An 11944-nucleotide genomic window follows, 5' to 3' on the forward strand; every position below is an offset into this window, starting at 1 on the left:
CATAAAATATTAATTATTTAACCCGAATCATATAAAATTCTTATTATTTTATAACTACCAACTTTATAATTTAAATATAGAAAATAATTTAATAATTGTAAAATTGGATAATAATCTTAATTTATTTTAAATTCAATTAATCGAAACTTGCTTTAAATATTCTTTAATAACGAAATTTCTGAAATTAAAACTGTAAATAAATATATGGTTTGAAATTTGTTTATAATAAGACTTTTCAAAAGTTCTAGGTCTTACATTGCCGTCGTCTCTAGTACGCTGAGATTGTTGGGTTACGGCCTCCAATCTCTGCGTGTAGAACTTCTGGGTAACACATTTTATGATTAGAGTTGCAGTTGATTTAAAAATGGTATATCATATGATGTTTACTCACATAATGATCCGCAGCACACAGATCAGCAAATCTCTCTTTGTTCTCCTTCAACATATGAGTATAGTAGAAGGTCTCCTCCACCATCGCCTCACGATCCAACGACTTAGATTACACATTTTGAAACCACATATTAAGTCAAGTAATAATGATAGTATATTAAGAGTAAACGAACTTAATAACGAAATGAAACAAGTTACTTACCAGCCTGATCTTAGTCTTCATGAAAGTCGCTGACCCATCAGTATACTTTGACAACCTGGCCAATGGTCTGTTAGCTCTGTTGGTGAGACGGCGGCGTTTTAACCCCTCATCAGTCTCTCAATGGACATACAGTGCCTTCTTAATGTCCGAGCGAAGCCAAATGATGAGGTGGTCGCGGTGCTCACATACGTCCTCCAACATCTGCTGAAGTCGCCTAGCCATTCGATGGTCGAAGATCTTCCTGATCAGGAGATTGTGAGTCTTGTCCCATATAAATTTCTCCTACAGAAAGAACATTTAACATGAGTTAATTGAAATTAAATACATAATTAAACAAAATAGAAGATATAAACTAACATTAAAGTTTGAATATGTTGAGTTCTTACTGCGCATTTCTGAAATCATTGCTCTTTGGCCTCAGCTGGGATCTTCCTGTAGCTCGGCCATGGGTGGTCGTACATCAGGTTGATGATATTAGTACACACCTGTGTACATGCATTGTTATTTGGCGCAAGCCTATCAATAGAAAACTTAAAATTAGTAGTTTACTAAAAAGTTATTCGAAGTAATCTATAAACTTCAGTTATATTTATATTTTTTTTAGAAATTTTGGCAAAATTTTATCTATAACTAGAATGCGCCAAAAACTACATCCATCAACAATTCACTTAACAGCAAAATCTATCAACAATCAACAAACAAGACTCAAGAATCAAGCAGCAACATCCATCAACAGTACAATCAAGAATTATCAAAAAACTAAGATTAGGAGTTTCATCTATATGGCATTATATGACTTAAACAACATCTATCAACAAACAAGAATTACCAAACACAATAAGTAGTTCAAACCTACTAAACTAAATAGAACATATCTTAACCTAAATCTACTAAAACTAGAAAATTGAGTGTAACTAAATTAAACTGACTAACTAAAATAGTTTGCATATAAAAGACTTAAAATAATACTCACACTGAAGTCCCATCAGGCCAAATCATCATCTGTATGATGAGAGATGGGGGAGGGGCATCTGACTGGGATCCGAGAAAGGATTCTGACATCGTAGTGTCTGTTGCTGGAGGCGCCGTCGTCGAGATAGTGCACTTCTGAGCGGATGGAGGTGGTGGAGGAGTCTACTCTGATGAAGCAGACGGATGACTTTGTAGTTGTGGGGGAGGCGCATCAGTAGAAGCCATGTAGTTGTCGTTAGGGGTAGTCAGAGTAAAGTGGGACAACTGAGAAATCCTAGGGGTTCTAGTAGAACCCTGTCTTTACCACGACCGCGTGGTTGATCTATGACATGCACCTCTACCTCTCGTTATGTCTGCAAAGAGAATATCAATTAACACTAATCACAAAAATAACGTAATACTAAAGATAAAATTCATAGACACTTTAAATCACATAAATTAGCAACTACAACACGAATCTTGTGTACATTTATATTAAGAATTTAATTTTGATGCATTGTCAGTATAATGTAGTTTTACATGTACATCCAATTACGTAACACTACATCAGTAAAAATAACTACCTTTAATATTGACCGCGTGAATGGTCATCCAAAAGAATGGATGTGATTGCACGACTATGTAAAACGCTTTACACTGTCAGTGTATCAAAATTAAAACTTACAAACAGCCACAATATATCCAAAATAACTTAATCAGTTAACTAATTAGTTGAGTTATTAACTACTTAGGTGTTTTAATTTGTACATAATCAAACCAATAACTTCATCAACAACACCTCAAAATATGTTTTAATTAGAATCAGAATAAATCAGAATCAAATAATGAATACAAAATTATAATAATAAATCAGAACCAAACTTATAATAACAAATTAGAATAAATCAGAACCAAAATAACGAACACAAAATTATAATAACAAATCAGAACCAAAATAACTAACATAAAATTATTTTAACAAATCAGAACCAATAATAACAAATCAGAATGAAAATAATGAACACAAAATTATAATTACAAATCAGAACCAAAACTATAATAACAAATCAGAACCAAAATAACGAACACAAAATCCAACCAAATAACAAAGCATAACCAAAATTATAACAACAAATCAGACCTTATTCCTATTTTAGAAAAAAGAAAGTTCAGAAGTGTTACTTGAAGAAGAGCACTAGTGCCGAGAAGAAAAGGGCGACAGAAGCGGCGGCAATAGCAATAGTGATGGCAAAAACGATGAACGGTGTCGAAGAAAGAGGGGGTGCTTGCATCGGAGGGGGCTTCCGGAGAGGAGGGGGATGTCGGAGAGATGAAAGCGGGTAGAGAGAGTGGGAGGTGAGGGAGAAGAAAGTTTGCAGTTCGAATTTAGAACGCAGTTACCGTCGGATTTACCGACAGATAAATCCGATGGTAACATATTACGAGTTACTAAAATGCAGCATTCTACTAAGTTCGCTTACTGTCAAATTTTTCCGCTATTAAACCCGACTCTAAATGTCGTGCCTTTTTTCGTTTTTCCTCTAATTATTACCGACGAATTTACTGTCGAAAATGGAAATTCGCCGATAATGACGCCGTTATTCTGCGACGGTAAATCTGACCGTATTTAACATTTTTCTTGTGGCGTAGTAAAAAATAAAGTAACGGATAAAGGTTTAGTCAAAGTGTCAACAATTTGATCATGAGAGGGCATATGCACAATGTAAAGGACTTTTTGATTAACAAGATCCCTAAGAAATCTAATTTAAGATATTTGCAGGGTGTATGAAGAATGGGATTAGCTGCCAATAAACGCGTGCTCTGGTTATCACAGTAGATAGTAGGAGCTACATTTTGTGATATTTTTAACTCATCAAGCAATTGTTAGAGTGCCATAATTTCAGTCTGCAAAGCTATGATAGACCTATATTTTGCCTCGGTCGAGCTCTTGCTCACCCTGGTTTGTTTATTACTCTTCCAAGAAACAGGATTGTTTCCTAAGTTAATGCAAAAGCCTAAGATGGATTTGCGATCATCGAGGTCACCTCCCCTATTAGAAATTGCAAAGCTAATTAGCCAAAAGTTAGTAGATTTAGTAAATAGGAGTCCCTGATTAGCTGCACCTTTAAAATATCGTAATATCCTCTTTACACATTTCTAATGGTGTAAAGTTTGTTGATGTATATATTGAGAAACACAATTAACAGCAAAGGAACGACCAAGGCGAGTTAAGGTAAGATATTGCAGAGCTCTCACAATAGAGCGACATTGCTTAGGATCATCAAAAGATTATAAATCTGCTACTGATAGTTTAGCACTTGACATCTTGGTGTTGGCATGGGGTGTGAATTTTTTGTTCCTACACGCTTTAACAATATTATCATATTTAGATTGAGAAACACCAAAAGCTCTCCTTAAGGTAAGTATGTAGCATTTAATCCAAGGAAGCAGCTAAAGTTTCCTAAATCTTTAAGAGAGAATATATTATTGAGCTGTTTAATTAAATTATCAATTTCTTTAGCATCACTTTCGTGACAATAATGTCATCTGCATACACTAAGAGATAAATCACTGAATTAGTATTTGATCTAACAAAAAGAGAGATATCAGATTTTTTTATTATGAAAATTAAATTTATATAAAGTGGTTGTCAAGGTCTTAAACCATGCTCTAGGAGCTTGTTTAAGACCATAAATGGCCTTATTGAGCTTACAAACAAGATTGTTGTTTTTGTGACAATATCCTTGAGGTTGCACCATATAGATATCTTCATCAAGCTTTTCATTTAAGAAAGCATTATCAAAATGGAACTATCTTAGAGGCCAACTTAGAGAAATAGCTATGGTGAAAATGACACGTACAGTGGTTGATTTGACACCAGGACTATAAATTTGTTCATAGTTCACACCTTCAACTTGATGAAAGCATTTATCGACAAGCGAGCCTTGTAGCGAATAATATCTCCTTGTGCATTTCAACTAAGCTCCATGTTTTGCACTTCATTAGAGCTTTATATTCATTGTCCATGGCCTTTTTCGAATGAGGAAAGGGTGAATGCTTGCTCAACTTTCTTAGGCATACAAGAAGAATTACAAATTGTTGTGTTATCAATTAAGCCAGAATCAGTTTATAAATAAGAAACTATATTACTAGAAGAATTGAAAGATGTTTTACTCATATTGTTACGAGCAAAAGAAGAATGAACAGAAAAAGAAGATAATAGCATTGCCATACCACATGTCTAGGTCTTCCATAGAGACAGAGTTAACAAATAGTTCTGTTATTTTCATAGCCAAAACGGCCACCACCTCTTAGGTTTTTGCCACCACGTCCATGCATGAATCCTCCCCCCATGTTTAAAATTTTTAGAAGATTGAGCAAGATAAGTAACAGCCATGCTTGTATCAGGTCTTTTTAATCGATTTAACATATCATCGAAGGCAATGAGAAAAGATTCAGCCTCAATGATCTTAATAGATCCCATCTTGGACATCACAGAATCTATGTAAACATCATACTCCTCAGATAAGCCATGTATAATGGTTTGTATATGATCATCTTCACGAATTCATATCCCAAACAAAGAGAGAATCAACATAAGTGCGAATTGTAGCCAAATATTCCTTGACAATACCAGTTTCCTTGCAAGATTCCATTTAAAACTTTAGACTTTAAATTCTTGATGCTGATGCTGCTTGAAAATATTTTTCATAGTATTGCATACTTCATGGAATGTATAATAGTGAATTACCTTATTTTTGAAAGTGGCAGTCATAGATGCCACAATCTATGTAGAAAGAGTGAGATTTTGCATACGCTATGTCTTGAAAGATTCTGATTCTTTGCCAGCTTTTTTGTCTTCATCAGTTGCATGCATACACTAATAAAAATTTAGTGCTATTTAGATGATTTTTCATCTCAAGATTTTAAATTGTGAGTAACGCTTGATACCTCCATGTGAAGGAATTATCCTCATTCAGTTTGTTCGCAATAGGTGAGAAAGATTTTTTGTTTAATAAATCAGATAAAGAGATTTTTATGGTGATAAGTGAGCAACAGAACAAAAAGGAGTCTGAAAGAGTTGAGAGAGAATAAAAAAACTGAATTGCTATGTTATTATTGAATTGATCATTGTTACTTGCAAACTAAGACAACCACTCGTATATATAGCAGCAAGTCTTAGCAAGAGAGCATATACAACTAAGATTATTTTTGACTAACTGACAGACTTTATACAAAGCCAAATTACCTAACTAACGTTATCCCTTGACACAAATATTATAAGATGGACTTTTGATTAACCTCACAAATCAAATTCAAAGATTTAAGACATTTTAATTTGCAGAAATTTTTGTTTTTACTTTTTTAAAAAACAAAATATTATTGTCTTTTAAAAAATGAATCTAAACATATTTAAAATTCAATAAAAGTACTTTTATTTTTTTAAGAAGTACCAACAAGCAATCCAATCGGACACTTGGAAATCCATGTTCTGCTACTGTCCACAGAATTATATTCCAGGTTGCCACATCTGACATCCCACTTAGAATCTGAATGTCTATCACCTTTGCACTTCGTAAGAATGCAAAGCGATGCTTCCTTTCTGCAGTGATTGTCTTTCAAGTGTATTTGGAAAGACCATATCTCTTCATTGATCCACTCTATTTCTCTCTCGGCATGTTTGATTTTGGTTTCTAGTGCACGCTTTTTCTTCCTCATCTCTATTAACTCATCACATATAAACTATTTAAAGCAAATTCAAGGAGACATGCGCGAAAATGTAAGCCATTGGGACTAGAAATGAAACGTTACACTGCATTAGTTATATTTAAGCCGTTTTTTTCCCTTTTTTTTTCCTTTCTTTCTATTTTGTACTTTTATAATTAATTGCTAAATGCTTCCTTATTTTTATTATGTTTTTTTCTTTTTTCTTGGAACTAAATAAAAGAAACAAGGAAAACAACAAAATCTTATTATTTAATGGTTCTTTTGGAAGAATTTAAAACTAATAAAGAAAAGAGTAGGTTTAGTTAATAAAAAATGTTATGTACACACTAAAAATTAGTCACTAAATCGGTTATTATGTATTTATGTATATACATACATATATTGTTAAACTTATTTTTAATATAAATTTTATATTTCAACATATATTTTATATGAGTGAGTGATTTTTTGTATACACATTGCATGATTGAAATAATAATATAATATATATACTAAAGACACGAATTTTGTTTTTAATACATGCATAACAAATACAACAAAAAAATTAATTTTTTGTAATTTTCATAAAATTTCAATTACCAATGTTAATATATATTCTTAGAACATTTTAACTAAAGTCCAAACAAAATGAAAAGCCAAAACATTTTGATTAAAAATGTTGAAAGCATTAAAATGAAAGTAGAAATAGAATAATATATGAAACAAGGAAATAGCAGGACTTAATGTAGGGTATGTGAAATTCTAACCTTGACTTGGTTTTTCAAACATTCTCTTAAGTCACATGTGATATCCTTTTCCACTTTTTTCAACTGTTGAAGTAGTGTGTCATAATTCTGATTGTAAGGATAGTAGCTGTAGCGATATGTCCATTGTATCTGAAATAACTAAAAAGGTTTGTAGAAACTACATAAATGTTTACATTATTATAAGTAGGGTTGAATCAGGCTGCCTCTTATGGAGTTAGACCTGTCCTGTTTTAGATTTGTTCTACTTATAAATAAAAATTTGTGGAGGAATGCTAGAAGGTCATCACATATATTTATTATTTTTTGCTATTATTTAGTCATCAATGATTAAAGAGAAAAAGACAAATAATTATATGGTTAGAAATCTTAATAAAAAATTATATAATAATATTTATATTAAAATAAAATTTATAAATATAATTATTTTATTTTTAAATTTATTATTAATATGTAGGAATACATATGGTTAAGATTAACAAAAAAAATAAATTTGAGTTTGATTAATAAAAAATTTTGTTTAAGTTAATAAGTCAAATTAATTTTAAATAAAAAATTAATTTAAAAAAATTCATTTTTACATGAAAAACAATTAGTTTTTGCATATAAAGTATCTCTGAACAACGCAATAGAAAAAATAAGAAGGGGTAATAGTGGAAACATTAATTTAAAGATATATCATTTGTTGTTGATTTAAAGATATGCTATTTATTATGTCAAATAGAATAGGATAAAAAATTTAAAAAAATTGTAAAAATAAACATAAAACTCAGATACATCAATTAAAAGTTTATCAATTTAATCAAACAAAATAATTTTATTTTTTTTAAAATAGAATTACTAATATTTTTAGTAAAAAACTTTAGGGCCATGCCCCCTTCCCCGCACAAAACTCCGCTACTGAATACCATCCTTATAATCATAGCCACCATGGACTGTACTCTCTATATATATTAGATAAAAGAATAGAAATATTTTAGTCTTAGATAAATTAAACTAACAAACTTACATGCAAAAGTTAATATGGTTATCATTATCGATAAAAAAAAAAAGAGTTAATTTATGTAGTTTGAATTTTATAAATAAATATTTATTTGGGCTTAAATAAACTTTTAAAATAACCATTTATTTAAAATCCAAGGGATTGATGATGCCAATGTTACTTTATATAAAATAAAACAAAAGCTATAAGAAGAGTTCTGAAATTACAAATTTTCCAAGTTCTGTCAAATGTGAAGTTGAAGTAGTAGTGTCTGATTCTCTCAACTGCTGCTGATTCACATTTATCTTTCTTAGGACTGAATTTTCTTGAGCCAATTTTTTGCTTGTGTGTAGCATCTTCAATGTCAACTAAAGTCATCACAATTCACAAATATATATATCATTGACATTCTATCTTGTAGCAAGAAGATGATAAAGTATCAAATGAGTTCTTTTAATATTGTAAGGTACTTTTAATTAGGAAGACATACAAGTTCTTTCCCTCTGCGTTTTATTTCAAATGACAGCAGATCTAGTGCTTGATACAGTTGAGTCAAGATCTTCTTTTTCTCTTCAATACTTCCATTAATACTGTTCAAGTAATATGTTTTCAGATTATTCATCCTTTGAACCAACTTTTCCCGACCAAACTGCAAGAAGAAATTCCTAACAAGTTAAGGTTGTGTTATATCATATTATATTATTGCTTTTTCTGATATCATATATTCGGTGATGGATCTAGAAAATTTTGATAGTAGAAGACAAAACATATATAATATGCCAATAAATAATATTAACATAATAGAAACAGATGAATAGTGAATACCATTATCATATATTATCCAAAAAATTTCTAAATTTTAGTGGAGCCAGTTACCCACAAGTTCAAACAAAGATCCGTCCCTTATCATAAACATTTGTTTCTCAACAAATGAATTTACTGAAAATAATAATCCAGTACAATAATTTTGGCTATAAACAATAATATTATGCAACATATCTTAGGTTGTGTTTGGTTTTGAGGATAGAACACTGAGAACAGGACAAATAGAATAATAAAACATATAATAAAAAATTGATAGGAATAATAAAAAAAATAAAAAAATAAATTATATTTCCATCCAGTATTTCTGTATTCTTTTTGACAGAAATGACAAAAAATACACTAATTCAATGTTTTTGGATATAATGTATTTGTCCATGTCTAACCTGCCAAATACAATTTTGTATCTCTGCCCCTCGGATAACACTTTTTTTTATATTTAATTATAATTTCAAACAGCATATTATTTATAGTAAAATTGCCTAATGGAAGCAGATACAAGCATAACTTTTTGTGAATAAAAATGCTGTTCTTAGAAGACAAATGCGTTTTATTTTTAACTTCAACTTATAACACCAATGAATCTTTTGCAATTCTTCCTATTTAATTGATCTATGAAGATTAAAACAGAGCAAAGACACAAACCATATTAATTATTTCACATACCACTTTGTCTCTGATCTTTTCAGATATCCGAAAAATTTGTTCATCCTTTCTCTCAAACAACCTTAATACTTGAATAGCATTGCTATCCATATCTGAATCTTTTGGCCAAATTTTGACAACACAAAATGTCAACGCTTGCTTGTATGCATGTTCCTGGTCAAACTTATTCTCTTCTTCTCGATCCATTATTCTGATATCACTACCTCTAGCCTAATAAATAATCTTCATATGAGTTAGCATATATCGTAAAAGTAAGAAGTCAAATAAATTTAATATAAATGTACTTACTGAAAAATTTTTTGCTTCAAATTTATTCTTTGCAAAGTAAATAACTAAATACTACAAATTAAACCAATAGAAAAGAAACTACTAACCACAAGACAGAGTTTAGTAGTTACTCTATGAATGAAAAGATATGATTAATTTTTCTTATATAAGATTCTGTCCTTAGTTTGATTGAAGTTGCTCTATATAATATATGGTCACTTACTCATATTCTTGCACTCCACGCTAAGAAAGTCAACGGTCTCTTATATACGTAATAAATGTTATTTGAACAACTCCATATAACACAACTCTATTTATTTATTTATTGATGATGGGAAATGCATAATAATTATGGGTGGCAGTATTACATGTGATATGATATTAGCAAAAGATTAGGATAAACAAATAATTATTTATAGGGATGCTCCCACAAAGAGGCGTAAAACGTGTTTTTGAAAAGATATTTACGTGTCGCATTATTATTAGACGTATTAATGAATTGGTTATTTTTTAATTTCTTAACAAATTAGAATAAAACTGATTTTTTTATAACAATAATAATAAATCCAAATTTTTTTAGGAATTTAATTATATTTTTAAATTTTTAGGGATTTAAATGTCCGAAAAACAAAAAGTCAGGGATATAATTGTCTTTTTCAAAAAATTTAAAAATATTCGATTTATATGATATAATTTGATCAGATTAAATCGGGTCTAATAATAATTATAATGCAGACAATTGGGTTTATTATTGATGTTATAATAAATCGATTTTGTTCTAATTTATAATAAAAAATAAATTATTAACCGGTTTAATAAAGATATCCAATAATAACATGACATGTGTAAACGTCTTTAAAAAAAAGACATTTTTAATGTCTTTATTAAAGTGGTAATGTGAACAATGACAACATTGAGGATTTAGATTTATTGATTGCAAATTTGATATGTTCTAATTTAATTTTTTTTTGTGACTGAAATAAATTAAATAAAGAAAAACAAAACAAATAAAACAAGGAACTGCTTAAATAGAGGGGCAGTCCCATTTAAGACTACTCTTAAACTCCTCCCAAGGTGAAAGAAGCTCCACATGCGAAAGTTGTAACTTCATCGCCATCTTTGCCATAGTATCTGCCACCGTGTTTGCATCTCTCATAATCAAACGAAAGTCAACACGCCAATTCCAATGCATGATATCTCTTATTTTGAGTACCAATGGATCAATAAACCCAAAACCATCTTGAGTAACAAGATTAAATGCTTCCACACAATCTGTCTCACAAATAACATCTCGTTGACCCACATCCCAAGCTAAGAGATATCCTCTCCAAATAGCAAACAATTCTCCTTGAAAAATACAATTACTCTTAATCATTCCCAAACACCCCCTTTGCTAGCTCCCATTACAATCTCTAATAACACAAGCAAAGCCAACACTATCACCCGAACCAAAATAACTAGCGTCACAATTAATCTTAAAAGTACCAATGGATGGGAATTCCAAAAACCATTTAGAGTAGAGAGAAGGAACATACGTTGTAAGTTCTAATTTAATTTAATATACTAATGTAATTATTTGATTTGTTCTATTATTAAAAATATTTGAGTCAATTAGGATTTTGCTATAGACATGGACGTTGTATTCATTTAAAAAAAAATCTAGGAAATCAACTAATGTCCAGTCATCAATTAAAGTCAATTAGAATAAAAAATATTTTAAAAATAAAAAATAAAAAATCACTTATAATATTTTTATGTTTTGGAAATTTTTTTGTTTTAGGTTTTAGATGTTTTTTAATTTTAAATATTTTTTAATTTTTGAATATTTTTTTAATATTTTTTAGATATTTCGTTTTGATAAGTGTTTAAAATTTTTAAAATAATTTTGCTAACATTGAATTGTCACTTGCACCCAATATAGCCAGCCCAAACTTGGTAAATTGGAGATTATAATTTGTGTTATCACTCTTTCACTATTTTTTTCTTTTTTAGGTTATGCTGTTTTGGTTGGAAACTGAACAAATGAAAATTTTGGAACTCAATATTTTATGATTATTTAGCAATCATTAACTCTTTCTAATTTTTTATATCAATCACTTCTTTAACCCCCTATGCTTATTTTATATAGCTTTTTTTGACATTTTATTTTTTCATTAGAAGTAGTTGTAATATATTTATAGTTTTGATTAATTT

The 11944-nt window shown here is 29.9% G+C and overlaps 1 protein-coding gene across 5 annotated transcripts; it reads right to left on the reverse strand.

Annotated features, from left to right (window-relative positions):
• Nucleotides 1-5656: 5656 nt before the first annotated feature.
• LOC107478239 (uncharacterized) lies at nt 5657-9913 on the reverse strand. 5 transcript variants are annotated; one of them, XM_052258848.1, is made up of 6 exons: nt 9859-9913; nt 9485-9694; nt 8487-8645; nt 8224-8364; nt 7018-7155; nt 5657-6286 (listed from the first exon to the last, which is right to left on the reverse strand). In XM_052258848.1, the coding sequence occupies exons 2-6, from the start codon at nt 9668-9670 to the stop codon at nt 5987-5989; spliced, it is 924 nt and encodes a 307-aa protein (XP_052114808.1). In that variant the 5' UTR covers nt 9671-9694; nt 9859-9913; the 3' UTR covers nt 5657-5986. The 5 variants fall into 5 exon arrangements, with proteins under 5 accessions (XP_052114808.1, XP_015953861.1, XP_052114809.1 ...); XM_016098375.3 differs by having other exon boundaries at nt 9773-9896; XM_052258849.1 differs by having other exon boundaries at nt 9485-9706; nt 9859-9875.
• Nucleotides 9914-11944: the final 2031 nt, after the last annotated feature.

The sequence above is a fragment of the Arachis duranensis genome, chromosome 3 (assembly GCF_000817695.3).
Source record: "Arachis duranensis cultivar V14167 chromosome 3, aradu.V14167.gnm2.J7QH, whole genome shotgun sequence".
NCBI classification, from domain to species: Eukaryota; Viridiplantae; Streptophyta; class Magnoliopsida; order Fabales; family Fabaceae; genus Arachis; species Arachis duranensis.